We start from the raw sequence: 16,869 nt of genomic DNA, 5'->3' as shown, positions 1-16,869 counted from the left end.
TGCTGTCTGTTTTACCACTTTGTTATTATCTGCTTTATATATTTAGGTGCTCCTATGCTGAGTGCATAAATATTTGCACATGTTATATCCTCTTGTTGGACTGAACTTATCATTATATAATGACATTCTTTGTCTCTTATTACAGTTTTTCTTAAAAGTATTTTTGGTATAAGCATTGCTATCCCAGCATTCTTTGGGTTTCTATTTGCACAAATATTCTTTTCCGTCCCTTCGCTTTCAATTTGCATGTGTCATAGTGTCATATAAATGGGCCTTGGGATTCCCCCCCCCCACCCCTTCAACCATTCTATCTCTTTTGATTGGAGAATTTCGCCCATTTAGTTTTGAAGTCATTATTAATAGGTAGTACTTATTGCCATTTTGTTCATTGTTTTCTGGCTGGTTTGTTCTGCCTCTGTTCCCTCCTTCTCTTGCTCTCTCTGTGATTTAACAATTTTCTACAGTGGTTTGGGTAAATTCCTTTCTCTTTCCTTTTTCTCTTTTGTGTGTCTACTGTCGACTTTTGTGGTTACCATGAGGCTTGCATAAAACAACTTACATTTATAACTATCTACTTTAGGTTGATAGCAAATTTTTTATATTCTAAAACTATATTTTTACTCCTTCTTCCATGTTTTATATTTCTGATGTCACTATTTACATCTATTGTTTTATATCCCACTTTGCTTATGATATTGTTGTTTTTCAGAAGCTCCTTCTAAATACGGAGAACACTTTAGGTGGGGTGCCACTGTAAATTTAAAAAATTCTTGGCATATTTACCCTCCCATGTCATTTTAATTTAATCATATCAATCATAAAGGGCTACAGTGAGTAAATCTTTAAATTTTAAAATTTAAATAAATATGGCCCACTCGTAACATTGACTATACTTATAAAATATAATTACATTTCTTCCATGTTTTGTGTCAGGGACTCACTACAAATATCTCTAAACACCTGCTGTGAACTTTGTATTGATGTGTATTACAAAGAAGTAGAGTAGGATATTTAATGCATAATCCATTATTGCCTCCTAGAGATTGTAAGGCCCAGTAAGCTGTGAATGTGATAGATTTTGGCTTAGTATTTTTAAATGCCTGTAGAAAATGCCACACATCCATAATTTGTGCTAATGCTCGGCTTCTTTCATTCTTAACAGAGTTGCCTTTTTAGTCTCCCTAGTCTTGAATGACATTTTTGTTGTGTAAATGGCACTTCTTTTAGGATATGAGCATCCTTTGTCTAATACGATCTGTTACAATGACGTTTGGAACAACTCTCCATAATTTTTTAGGCCAGTATTAATTATACCACACATTTTTCATTTGCATTGGGTCTAGGATTAATAAGTTTACATCTGAATACATAAATATGCAAAATAAGCTCTTATCAAAGGAAAAAACACATAAGTACAGATTTAGAGTAAAATTGTACATGACTTTTATTTCAATTAGCAGAGCATTTACAAACTCAAGAATATATGAAGCATGATTATTGTCTATAATATGTTATTCTCTCAAATTGTTATAAACTATAACAATTGGACCCCTCTCTTAAATAAGTATTTATCAAGCTCCTATTTTACAGAAGCTGAAGATACTGCAGATATATGAAAGACAAAGGAGAGGGGAATGGCGATTTATACTTTTCCTAAACCCTAACCCTAACTCTAATCCCCAAATTTATTTCATTTAGACATATACAGAGGAAAAGTTAAAATACTGACAACTTTTTTAAAAGATTTTATTTACTTATTTTTAGAGAGAGGAGAAGGGAGGGAGAAAGAGATGGAGAGAAACATCAGTGTATGATTGCCTCTCATGCGCCCCCTACTGGGGACCTGGCCTGCAACCTAGGCATGCGCCCTGACTGGGAATTGAACCAGGCAACCCTTTGGTTTGCAGGCTGGCGCTCCATCCACTGAGCTACACCAGCCAGGGCAAAAACACTGATGGCTTTTGATCCTAGTCTTATCTCCTACTACCTTCATCCTCACCTTGCTCACCTGCTCCAAGTGCACTGGCTTTGCTACCGTTTCTTTAACATTCCATCATTGTTCTGCTCTTCATCTCCACAGCTTGGCTGTTGTAGTAAATAATGCTGCGATGGGGGGGGGGGGGCACGTATATTTTCAGGTTAGCCTTTTCATTTTCTTTGGGTAAATACCCGGAAGTGGAATTACTGGATCGGACGGTAGCATTATTGAAATTATTTTGAAGAGCCTCCACACTCTCTTCTATAGTGGCTAACCAATTTACACTCCCACCAACGCACAAGAGCCCTTTTCCCCGTATCCTTGCCAGCATTTATTTCTTGTCTTTTTGGTGATAGCCATTCTGTCTCTCACTGACTTGCAGAGGTTCTTTGTATAACGGAAGTCCTAATTTAGTTGCACGTCTAGGAAACACCTTCCAGCCCATGGCTTCCTTTTGCATTCTCCTACTGGTGTCTTTTGAGAAACAGAAAGTTTCGAATTCAATGAAGCCTCTTGGAGTAGTAACCTATGGTGGTGGAACTCCCTACCATAAAAATTAGTAGCTCAGAGCACTGTAGCATTTATTCTCAATTCTGCGTTTTGGAAAGGCGTGTCAGTCTCTGGGAGTTGGAAGCCTGCTTCTCATAACACAAAGAGAGCACTTTGTCCGTCCTGCGTATTCTGTTAGTTAGAGCACAGCACAGCGCCACCCTGTACAGAGGCAGGTGCATGAAGATCCTCATGGTGGCATAGTTTGTGCTAGCAAAATGCTAGAAGTGAATGCCTGTGTAGAGAATCCTCATTATTTCATTTTATACATGTGCAATAAACGTATTCACTCTGCTGCTGCTGTTAAAATAATTGAGGTAATTGGATGATATGGACTGAACCAAAATATATATTTTTACTGAAGAGAGAAAATTGTATAAGAGAAAACATGTATATGTGTATGTATACAAAACATGATTTGATTTTTCTTAAAAATATAATTTGTGCATATTCATAGGTGAATTATAAAGGGATGCACAAAATAATGTTTGTACATCAAAAGAGCGCCCTGTAGAATCTCATAGAGAAAAGAATCTTTCCTTTCATGCCCCTTTTATTATATGCATATATTAATTTTTCATTTGACTATTACTAATAAAAAATATGTAAATGTAACATTTCGACATATCGTTAGAAAGCAAATAGTGCTAAAAATAAGGTGCGAGTCCCAGTGGAATTACAACATAATCAGAAACACCCTCTAGCAAAAGCAAAATTCTGACGGGATTTTTAAAAATGGTTTCAGAAACTTACAGAGACGTTTGAAAATGGTATATAGATAAGCCAAAATGTACAGTGGGCGTGCATGAACGCCTCCACGGGAACCGGGTAGATACGCCACAGAACTCGGGATAGAAGGGAGCGGGTGAAAGCGCTGTGTCCCCCAAGACAGCGTCTGTCAGGGGCACAGTCCTCCTGCTCTTGTTTTCTGGGGACATTTAATCTCGGCTTCAATGACGCCGATAAGAACCACCCAGCCTTGGGCTCTATGTGCCGGCCACATTGTTTCCCATGGAGCTAATGCAGATGTGAAAAGAGACCATATTTCACACATTCATGATGTCTATTGGTTTATGGGTTATGTAAAATAATCAAAACATTAGTACTTGAAGGGGTTCTGATGTGAGCTTCTAGTTGCTCTGCTGGAATCTGGTGTAAATCCTGGCCAGTCTGATGGATTTTCTAGTCATATTTTCCATCTTTCTCTCCCTTGTAATCTAATTATGTTTTCCAATTTATCATTTAAGTCATCTTCATTAACCTGTAGGATCCTCTCCTACCGCAGAGCACACTGGGGAGCTTTCTGCTCCATCCTAGAGACTAATTACCGCCACACACCTGATTTCTGTCAGCCTCAAATGTCAGCTCTGTGAAGATTATGAAACATTTGTTTTTCTCCTTGTTCTTGAACATTTTTCCAATTTTCAAGGTAGACATTCATATTGGTGAGTTCTGTAGGGTCTACACAACTTTATTAACATAGATTGCTCTGAAATATTTTGTATTTCATTTCAGTAGCTTGGGGGCAGGGGTGTGTTAGTGGTAATTTTTTTTTTAATCTGAGAAACCTGAAATGACTCGGTATTCCAATAAAATTGGTAAAAATGCAGCTTTGAGAAGTAGCCAGAGCCAGAAATTTAGCCTGGAACAGGGCCTGTTGGCCAGGCAGGGCAGGAAGGGCCCCCGTGAGCATCTGCTGGTCCATGGGTCCAGCTCCCTGTGACAGCTGTACCAGGAGCAGCTGAGTCACCTGCTCAGTCCCACTCAACAGTTAGGACATGCTAGGGCTTGACTGCTTACCCTTTTCTCTGGAACCTCCCTCCAGAGTTGGGTGGGAAGAAGGAAGGGATAGCCTTTGGAAAGAAAAAGGTTCACATTCGACAGCTTTCAGCTTCAGAAACTCTGAGCCAGCAACTACATGTTGCAGAGGTTTTGATTAGAAGTTTACGGGAAAAAAATCAATACTTTCTGATTCCTGTGATCCTCTGTGATGGCCATAGCATTGCACCCACTTGCTTTATGATGAATAAAGTCATTATTGCAGCTGAGTGAACCAGGAAAATCTAGACCCAAAAAGCCAGCTCTACATTATGAGATAAAGTAAAATGTCACAATGAATGTTCACTTTTTTTTATTGCTTCCTGTATTTTGCTCTCTGTACTAAACATACAGCATATGAAATCATAAATGTCATGTCTCCTCCTTACCAAAAAGAGCATGCTCTAGCTCCACACTGTTGCAGAGGAAATTAGCAAAATGGCAATATTGCTGCTTCAGTGTAAATGAAGAAATGGCGTTCAGCGCTGCCTTGCTTGGTTAAGGTTGACAGCAGTCTATGCTCTGGTTACATTATATTGCAAAGGTGGGAAATAATGACAGTAAGAAGCGATGGAAATAATAAATGAATGAATAAAATGATTACGATGTGGTATCCTAACACAAAGGACAAAGGCGAATGTAAGTACGGACATCTTCATGAAATATGTAGCCATTCGTGGAGGCACCTAGGGAATTAAATGACTACTTCTGAACTGCATAACCACCTGTGAGCACATCCCGCACACAGGTGAGGAGGATGTTCCTTAAGGCATCAGTGGAAACACTTCAATCGTATGTTCAGTCCCTAGAATGAAGGAAGTATAAGCGGCAATGCAAAAATGCGTTTCACCCCTGGCTCCTGAGAATGTTTGTCCTCTTAGCCTATTTGTTTTGGGCAACTTATGTCAAGGGGGTAAAGGGTAAAAAGAACAGGAATAACTGAAGCCATTAATAGAATACTCAGTGCTTATTTCTATTAATATTTTCCTATACTTTATCACTAATATTATCACACATGACTATTCTGCATCACCTGCATTTATGCTGCAGTAAAAGAATATCCAAAACTCTACTGTCTGTAAAAAGCAAATTAAAAAATATCTTGAGGACCAAAAAAAAAGGCCCAGTGCAGCTCTAAGAACCAAACAAATCCGGGAAAATCTCTGATTTTATGAGCCTTTAGAATTCTGAAAATTAGTAAGTTTTACTGTTAAATCAAGGAAAACCTTCATTGCCTTTTTTTTTGAAAAGCAAATGCACGGTGATGTTGAACAAAATGGCGACCAGTGCACTTTGCAGCCATGACCTTGATTCCAGCCAAGGCGCCAGCAGTGAGACCGCTCTGCATCGTCCTTCCTCAGGGGTGAAGGCGACAGAGTGGAGGGGCACAGGGGAAGGCAAATGATGTCTCATGATTTTTTTGTAAGTAATTTTGACCTTACAACCCCCTGAAGATTTTCAGGGAACCCTGGGATTCTGCCCAACGTTTGAGAACCTGTTGGTGGGTTGGCTACAGGTGGGCATGAGGGAGTTCCACCGCCTGGGGGCGCTCCAGCCCTGGACGTCTGCTTCCCCCTCCTCTCGCTTCCCTCGTGTGTAACGGGGAGACGAGAGTAGCACGCTGGGCTGATCGGACAGAGCGCAAGGATTCGAGCAGTAGCTGATACATAAACTACTCATTTTTTACCTCTTAGCACTAGGACTGATAAATAGACCACCTGTTTATTAACTTGGTAGGGGCACAGGTTACTATTCCATGAATGAATTATGCCGCTGTGTTATCTTTAAAATATTTAGTAATTTAAACTTTCCACTTCTGTGAACCACTTTCCTCCATGAGACAAAAAAAGTAACACTTTACGTGAAAGTGCTTTTCTGACAAACCTACCCAACTGGGCTCCAATTTTATTTTTTTGAAAAATAGAAAATTTTTCTCTTCACAAATAGCACTTAAAGCATCTTTATTATTAATGGCTTTTTTATTTCTTATTTCTGTAATTACAATAAATTTGTCATATGACATTATATAAATTTAAGTCAGCTGTACAACATGTTGATATATTTATATATTGTAATGTGGCTGCCATTGTAGTAATAATTAGCACCTCTATCCATGTTCAAGGGTTCCCTTTGCTTCTCATCCTCTCAACCTGTTATCTCTTGTCTTCCTGAGGACAGCCCTTCTGGCAGGTGTGGGGTGACCTCTCTGTGGTTTCGATTTGCATTTCCTAATGATTAGTGATATTGAGCATCTTTTCATGTACCTTTTGCTCATTTGTATGTCTTCCTTACAGACTGTCTAGTTACGTCCTCTGCCCATTTTAAAATATGATCAGTGGTGTTTTTCTTAGAGTCATGGGTGTTCTTTATATATTTTAGACGTTAACCACTTACCTGGGTAATGTCTGGATATACAGTTTGCAAAGGTTTTCTCCCATCCCATAGGCTGACTTTCCATTTTGTTGATTATTTCTTTTGCTATGCAGAAGCTTTTAAGTTTTATATAATCCCATTCATTGGTTTTGTACTTTCATTTTACTTGTTATATCCAAAAATCTGTGTTTTCTTCTAGGAGTATTATGGTGTTGGGCCATGTGTTTAAGTCTTTGATCCATTTCAGTTCACTTTTTGTGAGTGGTGTAAGACAGGGGTCGAATGTCATTGTTCGACCTGGGTTTAGTCAGCTCTTCCAGCACCACTTGTTGGAAAGGCTACTCAGCCCCCATTGGCTACTTGTGGCCGCTTGTCGAAGATTCACTTTCCATATATGCAGGGCTTCGTCCGGTGCTCCCTCTTCTGTCTCACCGGCCTGCGCGTCTCGTTTCATGCCAGCATCGTGCTGTTTTAGTCACCATGGCCTTGCGGTACACGGCAGTCTCCCCACCTGCGGGGTGGCGTCCCACAGTTTCGGTTACCTGCCGTCAACCGCAGTCTGCGACAAATTCCGGACCTAGACAATTCATTAGCTGTAAGCTGCACCCCGTTCTGAGGAGCGTGATGAATCCTACACTGTCACACTCTGTCCCACCCTGACCTGACTCACCCCACTGTATGTGCCCCCCCCTCACCTGTTAGTCACTCCGTCACTGTCCTGGTCATCAGACCCACTGTCATAGCACGGCCGTGCTTGTGGTCACTGTGACCCTTGTCTTACTCAGCAGCCTTGAAGCACAACACAGTGATAATGGTAATCTGATATATATGTGTGTGTGTGTGTGTATATATATAATGTTATAGGTTATAATTTGATATATATATTATGTTTTTTATATATCAGTACTGCCCACAGTATTCGGCATCCCCCAGGGGTCTGGAGACAAATGCCCCTCAGTAAGAAGGAAACACCGTATTTGAAATCAGGGAATGGGATGCCTCTGGCTTGGCTCCTCCTCAGATTGCTTTGGCTACTTGAGGTCTTTTGTGGTTACACACAAATATCAGGGAAAAGAAATCCTGTGTCTGTGGAGAATGCCACTGGAACTTTGACAGGGGTGTGTGTGAATCTACAGATGGCATTGAGTAGGATAGACTTTTAACAACATTCCTCTTTTCGTAAGGCCGCGGAGGCTGAAGAAGACACGGCAATGAAAGCGTGGCGTGTGTGGCACTGGGCAGGCTAGCTGCCGCTGCCGCTCCTGCACCCCGTTTCTCCAGGGCCCAGGAGGCCACCTGTGAGGTTGTTCGAACCCACACCGTTGGAGATGGGTCCGCAGTTTGCATGTGTACTTTGAGGCTAACGTGAAATCTCTTTCTGCCCTCGCGTGCAAGCATTTCCGCGCCCGAGTGCAAGGCTTTTCTTTATGCCTCTATGACACGGGACAGACGAGACAAATGGGTGTATTCCGAGAAAAACAGCTGACTCAGTGCTGCCGTTGTGCAAAGGAAAGCTACTAAGAATAATTTAACTTTTCTGGTATTCTCATTTTAAAGATGTTGTGTCATTATGACTCCCCAAAAGTTACACAAATTTGATTAAGCAGCAACGAAGAAGGAACTGAGACAAACGTAATTGGATTTTGCTTTATCAATCTGTCTGGAAATCGATGCAAGTTTTCGAGTATCACAGATAATTTGCTACCAAAAAGAAACTGTCTTCGACTCAACATTAAGACGATCCATGTAATTCACTACACTATTTGCCTGTTTAGGAAATCAAAAAACGTGCTGGCAGAACAGCGCCCAACATTGTTGCAGCGCTGTCGGTTCTGTTGTAACACAGTTAACATCCGAGGGCAGTAGGAACAGGACTCAGCCCAGCAGTGTGATTTGGTTTGCTATGAATGAAGTCTTTGTTTTCAGCAACCATATTGCATGTGATAAGACAACGTGTGTCTAGTTCTATTGCATAGCTACAACTCCAGTTTCACAAATGTGTTCATTGTAATTCAAATGATCAGGTAGGCATATGTATTTGAAAGAATAACATTTTGGTTTTGTATGACCCAAATTATTGTTACGCTTCATTTACCTTTGTTGAAATCACAGGACCATGAGTATCTATTTCAGGAGAACTATTTCATAAATAAAGTGAAAAAGAATTTATTTAAACATACAAATATTGAAATTTTCACATACCATCATCAAATTACTTCAAGAAGAGCAAAATGACCAGTGAGTAACTTATAGGCCTTGGCAGGGTAGCTTGGTTGGCTAGGGCATTGCCCCAAAATGCCACGGTTGCAGGTCTGGTCCCTGGTCAGGGCACATAGAAGCAGCAACCAATGAATGCACAAATAAGTGAACAACAAATTGATATTTCTCTAAAATCAATAAAAATTGTTTATAATAATAATTATAAATAATATCTTTTCCAGGATTAGGGCTTGTATTCATGTGTGGGGTGTATACAGATTTATAATATATACAAATATTAACTAAGTTAAATTCCTGTTTGTTTTTGTCCTCACTATTCTAGATAACCCACACATTTCTTTTTTTTTTGCTTTAAAAAAAAAACAATTTAAACATAAGATGGGAGAACTATATTTGATTAAATGTTGTGATTTCTTGATAAGCAAATAATTGGATTTGCTGCTAGTACAACTTCTCTATCAATTTCTAAACAAGCCTTTACAACTGAACAGAATTGTTTTTTGCTCTGCATTGCTTTTCAAGATTGTCAGAAATGTTTTCATATGAAGAAAAAATTACTCGTGGTAAAACTTTTTATTACATTTCATGTACAGTCCATTTTAATGAATACTATTTAACTATTAATTTCAAAGGCTCAGCTCAACAATAATTCTGCCTTCCTCCTTACTGCTGGTATGTAATAGTTCATCGTTATAGCCAATATTTTTTGCTTCACAAAGATGCATCTTCAAACACAACACTGTTTTTCTTTCCGAGAAGCAGCGCCCCTTCCTGCAGTCAATGCCAGGCCCACAAAGCAGCAGGTCACGGGCCGAGACAGTGTTCCGTCCACGGCGTAAACACCACGGTGCCATGGTGTCTGTAGTCAGGCCTTCTGCGAGCACTGAAATTACAGTATATGACACTTTATATGCTCATCCTGAACTGAGCAATGTATCAAATAAGACATTCATTTTTGTAAAGCAGAAAGTTTGCATAATGAACCGAACTTTGTTTTTGCCAGCACTCGTCACCGAAACCAGCTCTTGCTCCGCGGTTCGGTGAAGGTCCTCCGAGCACGGCAGGTGCTCGCGCAGCTGACGCTGTTGCACTGAGGAGTCCCGCTCCAAGCCCAGCTGCCCCAGGGACACGTCAGGCCTGACCGTAGGCAGCTGCATGGGCTTTGCCTTGCAGGCCCCGTGGGGAAAGCCACCTCCTCCAGGGAAGTTTGCGTGCCCAAGCATCAGAAATTCTAGAGGGAGTTGCAGTTGAGGACTTGAGGCTCCTCAGGCCAGCCAGGCTCACGCAGGTCCATCCTCCCAGCCCAGGCATGTCGTTCGGGGTCTCTCTATCAGGGGGAGTTGGCTGAGGCACTGTGCAAGCATCTCTGCCAAGACCCACCTTAGTGGGGACCTTGACTGGGATACCTGACCTCCTCTGGCTCCGTCCTTTTCATTCTTAGACTGCCCCCCACCACCAATTCCCCAAAGCCCGAGGGTCCATGAAAAGTCAGCGAGGGGCCTTCTGCTCTGCTTGGGGCTCCTCGGCGGGTAGACAATGATGCCCCCGTGTGCTAACCCTGGCCTTGCTGGTCCGCGTGCAGCGTCACCTACTTTGACCTCTGGTCACACTGTCACAGTGAGCAAGTAAGGGCTTCACTGTTGCGTTCAGTCTGGCTTTTTGTCCTCCCTCCGACTGCCTTCGCACCCGAGAGCCCACACAGTTCAGAGCTCCGCCTTTCATTTGGTGGTTTGCTTTGAACAGCCTTCCTTTCTCAGTGTTGTCTTTTTTTTCTCTTTATAAATTTACTGGGGCGACATCGGTTAATAAGATCATACAGGCTTCAAGTGCACATTTCTATGATGCGTCATCTGTATATTACACTGTGCGCCCACCACCCAGAGTCACATCTTCTTCCGTCACCACGTATTTGACCCCTTTAACCCTTTGCTGCCCCCTCACCCCCCTTTCCTGGGGCAACCACCACACTGTTGGCCGTGTCTCTGAGTTTCTGTTTTATATCCCATACATGAGCAAAATCATATGGCTCTTAACTTTCATTACAAAGCTGATAACATGTCACTCAGCCTGTTTGAAAATGACAGCATGGAACACAAACAGCCACAGGACCCACCTTTGGGATGTCACACTGATGCTGCCGACGCAGCATTTCCCGCGTTCAGCACTGCTGCGTTTCGTTTCCTTGGTGATGTTTTAAAATATGTGGATTTGTGTGGTAACACCGCCATACTCACCTCCTACCCATTAATGTAATATAAACGTTGAATCTTTCTTCCAGCCACTTTAGGCATCAAATTAATCTCTTCAGAAATTAGTTATTATCCAAGCTACATTAGTAAGAGACCAATACTATGTGCAGGAAAACAACGTTCTGTTCCCTAACAGATGCCTAATTGGAGAGTTGAGCACTGGAATCAAGCGAAGCATGGAGCCGGATTGTATAGCATTTCCTTGCGGGGTGCACTATTCCTAAGTAAGAGTGATAAATGCTGCTCCGAAGGGGAACGCGCAAAAGCTTAGCTGAACTTTGAGCTGTTCGTTTTTCTTCTTTTTTGATCATTGAAAAGTCAGAACCACCGATTGGTTACCCCGGTGAACAAAGCTCAATGACCGTAAGACTTGACTCTTGTAAAGTCTGATTTTCGGGAACACGCCACAGATACTGTTTAACTTAGTGAAGCATCTGTGAACTACTGACAAACGAAAGCAAGTTTCCCGGCACCGCCCAGTTCCACAGACGAGCTGAATCAGAAAGGTAGCACTGGTAGGAATGGCGTGTGTAAAGTCCAGCTGCTTTGTATCGCATCTGACTAACCAATCATGGATTGCTGAATTCCTCTACTGTTTTTTTTTTTGTTTGTTTTTTTGTTGTTTTTTTTTTTGCGGGGGGAAGTATTGGAAAAGTTTCAACCTCTCTAGCTTCGTACCCTGTTTCTAGCCGGGCTGACTGTGTCAGCGCGTCTGACTTGGAGAGGCTGCCGCACCACTACCATGTGCTTCTGCCCGCGCCGCCGCACGGGGGCGCTCTGGAAGCGGCGGCACTTGCTCTGCCGTGCAGGGGACAGGAGCGAAGTGTGACCTGACTGTCCCCGGGAGCCGAGCGGCTCCTCGAGTGCACCACGGAGGCGATGGCACATAGACATTTTGGTAGTTTTAGAGATGGCCGCGCCTACCTGTTGTATAGTGAGCTCATTAATCTTCATAATTTTGATTGTACTTAGACAAAGTAAAATACACCGACATTTGGGAAATTCAAATTCCTTCCCTTAGAATCCAGGCATCCATCCGCTTACGTCCCATTTATCCTTCTGTTTTTTACCGCAGCCCCTGCTTGCAGCCCTGTTTTCCCTCCTCAGTTCCTCCCTGCCCAGCGCAGACCGACCTGCTGCTGGGCTGCACCTGTCGGCGTCCTTCCCGAAATGCCTGTAGGGTTAGGTAAAGACAAGTGTTCGACTATCGTATTCTAGGAACATGCCTAATTCTTAAATAAAGACAGCTCGAAACATAGTGTTTATTTTGGTATCTCAATACCAGGAAGCCCTTTGAACCACTGAACTTAACTTGCATCAAATTAAGTGTCTAGAGGAATGCTCAATGGTACATAATTCAATGCTAATACTGTAACTGTGCATCTGGAGTACAGCCCATAGACTGTACAGTGCTTCGTGATGAACGTGGTTAAGAATCTGGCCAGTCTATGGGGATGTTCCCCTCCCTCACCTCCACTCCCTCACCCCTCGCCACAGCCAGCAGGGCCTGTCTGGGCCAGCCCGTTCCTTACTCCTCTCTCACTCTCTCTCACCTAGGAGCCCCAGGAGGAGTCTGATGCTGGCCCTACAGTGACTCTTTTCCTATCACCTCGGGGCAGTGAAATAGGAGGTAGATAGTTGCCATCCCCGCCCTATCTCAGCTGCCCATTGGTAGGCCGTTCTATGTCTGTCACTGCCTTTAGCCAATACTTTCTGGCCACTGATAGTGACCGACAGGTGGCTAGCATAAAATGCTAGCTCTGTCTTGAGGGGGTGTCCTATGCCTCTTTTGAAAGACCCAGCAGTAGTTTCTAGACATGGGAGTGCCGTTTCTATGGCAACTATAGTCATGCTGGACTGAGGTTGGACCAGTTTTACCCTCCGTAAAGTCTTGGAGGGTCTTCTGTTCCTGGTTTTTAGGCTCATTTTAAAATGGAAGCACATGAACTTGGTCTTCAGAAGTCAGCCCTCCATGCCTATTAAAGAACACCCTAAAAGCTCTACCAGCTATCTTCTTTCACATGAACAGCTCTTTAGAGACACTCTGGTGTGACGAAGCCCAGGAATCACGGTGACATCGCTGAGGACTCTGGCTGCACACGAGTACTGCCAGGGAGCTTCCACAAGCCATTTAATTTTCAAGAAACGCCTTAAAAACCCATAGTTGATTGAAAGGATGGCTGACGTGAGGAATCAGAACACGAGAGTGTGTGTGCACGCATGTATGTGCATGCTTGTGTCTGTGGAGACCCCCTAGAGAGAGTCCGTCCCTTTCTCCCTCAATTATGTTTCCCAAACACCGCCTCTTAAGCTAACTGGGAAGTCAGGAGTGCAGTACTGCAGCCCAGATTGTTTACTCTTTCAAAGGCAGGGCCTGTGGAATTCTCGCTGAATTATAATGTAAGTTGAAGACGTGGCATATAAATTTCTGAGATATTATTAAATGCTTCAAAGAAGCTCAAGTGTGAAGGAATGGATTTTGAGATGAATAAATTTATTTCCCAGTCTAGGTATATTAAAAAAGGGAAGATCTATTATGATGACAGTTAATCTTCTCTCTTAGTGGAAGACCTTGTGGAGAAGTAAATGAAATGTCCTAAGTTTTGATCAAATACAGTATGCATGTGACTTTTTAAAAAATGAAACATATTTACGTGACATGAAAAGACAACTGTCCCTTCTCTGTCCATTTTCAGATTCATTGTAAGTTCCTTGCAGGGAAAAAAAAAAAAAACTTTGAAATCTCTTGGATCTTTTTCTTGAAACCTAATTTAATCTAAAAAAAAATGTATTCTCTTATAGATATTACTTAATCAATTTAACCATTTATTTAAAGATGTTTTTCTCGGGGGAAAAATGAGGATATAGCTCAGCTACAAACTTCCTTATCTTCCTCCCCACCCCAATCCTCCCCCCGCATCATCCTTCCAATATAGTTCTCATTATTTGTAATTGCTCCCTTTAAAGTCTTTAAGTAAATTTACTTGGTAAATATACGTATCATATTTGCATACCTATTACGTATTCCATAAATTATGCAGAGTGTCATGGCACGCTCTGCTGGCTGTTTATATAGCAGCCACCACTGCCTTTTCTGCTTGGCTTACAGAGCAACATTTTCTACGGATCTCCCTTCCACCCTTGCAGTGTGTAGGGTTACCTTGTGTAGGGCTGCTGCTTACAGCTACAGCTGACCTTGTGGGATAAACCATTAATGTACTAAGGCTGGGGGGTGGGGGAGCAGAGCCAGGTTCCTGGTGCCCAGAATAAGCAAGTCCCCCAAAAGCTCAGGGAATGGTTAACTCCAAACACTTTGGTTCCTACACCTCCAACCTCAGCCACCCAGGGGTATTCTTACTTGACTCACTGCTTCGGCATATGTTGAGGGTTACGAGGTGCCTTATGCAGAATACCGCTTTCCTTGTAACTCTTCCCTTATTCTGACCAAGAAAATATAGGGGAGGCATTAAGAGCCTAAAAATAATTAGGTTCCTTTTAGGGGAGATATTAAGAGCTAAAAGGCAATTAGGATATTTTTTTTAAATTCTGTCCTCCCCTTTAGAAAGTAATCTTAGTGGTAAAATAGGTTATACTTTCTAATGCTAGGAAAATCTTAAATCTCATTCATTGGTAGCACAATTCTAATGGTTGTAAAACTGAGACAGATGGCTCTTCATTACTCTATGCAAAGGACAGGCTCTTGGATATAAAGTCCACAGCAGATGGTTCAGGAGCTCTATTAATGAGAAACAAACCAGGAGAGATGTTCAGAATAGGCTCATTATCTTATTAAAGGGGAATTAAGCTATACCAAGCATTTATGAAAGCAAATATTAAAGAGTTCATTACATATCTGGGAAAAAAAAGTTCTATTTTTAAATGTTTCCAATCACTGTCACATGCCTTGCCTGTTCAAGTTTACAGGCCATTCTAATCTAAGGTTAAGTAGCAACAAAACGCCTACATTAGATTTTGTTGTGCATTCCTGGAGTTCCTAGTGTGCTGTGCTTGCCGCACAGCGTTTCAGGTTGGGTTGCTGAGGCTATGAAAATTATATGCAAATGATAGAGCGCTGCTGTCTGAAACCTGAGCTTGCCAAATCTTGTAGCCGAATGAAGTTGAGGACTTCTTGAGGCGTATGTCACATCCATTGGGTTGCTCACTTCTTTTCCTCACTATTTAAAAAGCAAGCCCTTTAACTGCAAATTGCAGGACACCTCGATTTCTGCCAACATACCCATAATGAGTCCTCGTAAGAAAGTGATAGGTAGCATCCGGGCCAACCACAACCGCATTGTCCAGTATGTGGAGAAAGTCTGAAGACAGGAGCCAGTGTCATTCCTAAATAATAAGTTATGAAACTGTCCACATAGTCACAAAGCACGTGTCAGATGTTAAAGCCCAAGAATCAAACCTCCTATGTAACATTTTCCTGGTAACTATGAACTTACAGAGCCTATTTCCACCATTGGTTGTATATTACAGCGTTGAATTGAACCTTTGAACTTCTTTTTGACAAAAACATTGTATTACTTTTTATTCTCTCTCTCGGTTTTCTTAGCATGTTCTGCAGCTTTTAGATGTTTATCATTTTCTCCAGAATATCTAACAAACTTAAAATGTGGGTCCTAACACATCCGTGTTAAAATCATCTAATACTGTCGGAATTTCTGTGCATCCTGAGTAATTGTTTTAGGCATCCCAAAGTTGAGCAAACCGAACCTCTTCCTTACCTACACGTTGACCACTGAGTAACAGTGAGTGCTAGAGCAACAATTGCCAAAGTCACGTTTATATTTGAAGGCCATGTAGTGTGGCGCTCCATCTGAAGTGCCACACTTCAGTAATACAGGGATAAACGTCGGGGGGAGGGGGAGGGGAATGGGCCAAAGAAATTACTTTCAGAGAGAAGGCTATCGTATTTTTTGGACTATAAGACACACCTGGGTTTTAGAGGATGAAAATAGGGAAAAAATTTTTTTGAAGCAAAAAATGTGGTAAAATATTTAATAACCTAAATAACATGATATTTCAGCAATGTAAATGTAAACAGAACTCAACAGCAGCATTAACAACCATTATTCCAGTGCGGGGTGGTGGGGGGAGGAGGGCGAGTGAGTCTTATAGTCTGAAAAATAAGGTACATAAGCACCACAATGTGTTTTCTAGAGATCATAGAAAATTGAGGTTAGGTAGTTCTGATTCCTCCCAAAGCTCACAAGTTCAGGAATTTCAGTCAATCTGTGATTCAAACCCGTGCACGATATTGACAGGGCTAATACACAGAATGTGTCAGGCACCCTGGTCGATCCCAAAAACACTGTAAGAAATAACCTATAAAGCGTGAGGCTGAGCCCCAAACAGCTACAGGAGCTCAAGGCAGTGCTGCTCCTACACAGGGACCCTGGCTTGCAGCCAGTGAAATGTAATAAGTTCCTAGTAATAAGAGCATGTAAAGAAAATATTAAAAAAGCTCCTTCACAAATTACAGTAAATGCTTTATACCTGTACGTACCTGGTATTTTGAAATAATCCCCGTACGAAACACAACCATTATATCCTGAAACTGTTCTTTTCCAGTACTGAAACAGAAGGAGTTCATGAAATGCTCTCCTTCCTAGTTTCCTAAGTGAGGTGTGGGCCCCTTACGATGTGATGTCGGTCACATCAGCAAAATTCATG

The 16,869-nt window shown here is 41.9% G+C and overlaps 1 protein-coding gene across 2 annotated transcripts in view; it reads right to left on the bottom strand.

Annotated features, from left to right (window-relative positions):
- Positions 1 to 9,381: 9,381 nt before the first annotated feature.
- The window catches only part of SLC7A11 (solute carrier family 7 member 11), a 218,836-nt gene continuing 211,348 nt past the window's right edge, over positions 9,382 to 16,869 (bottom strand). For both annotated transcript variants that reach the window (XM_045831524.1, XM_045831526.1), the window contains one exon: positions 9,382 to 9,821. In XM_045831524.1, the coding sequence (XP_045687480.1) occupies positions 9,565 to 9,821 (257 nt within the window). In that variant the 3' untranslated portion in view covers positions 9,382 to 9,564. The remainder of the gene's footprint in view (positions 9,822 to 16,869) is intronic.

The sequence above is a fragment of the Phyllostomus hastatus genome, unplaced genomic scaffold (genome assembly GCF_019186645.2).
Source record: "Phyllostomus hastatus isolate PE091 unplaced genomic scaffold, TTU_PhHast_1.1 phas_contig_159, whole genome shotgun sequence".
In the NCBI taxonomy this organism is placed as follows: Eukaryota; Metazoa; Chordata; class Mammalia; order Chiroptera; family Phyllostomidae; genus Phyllostomus; species Phyllostomus hastatus.
The sequence above is the reverse complement of the archived record's forward strand: the minus strand, read 5'-3'. Positions and strand labels throughout refer to the sequence as shown.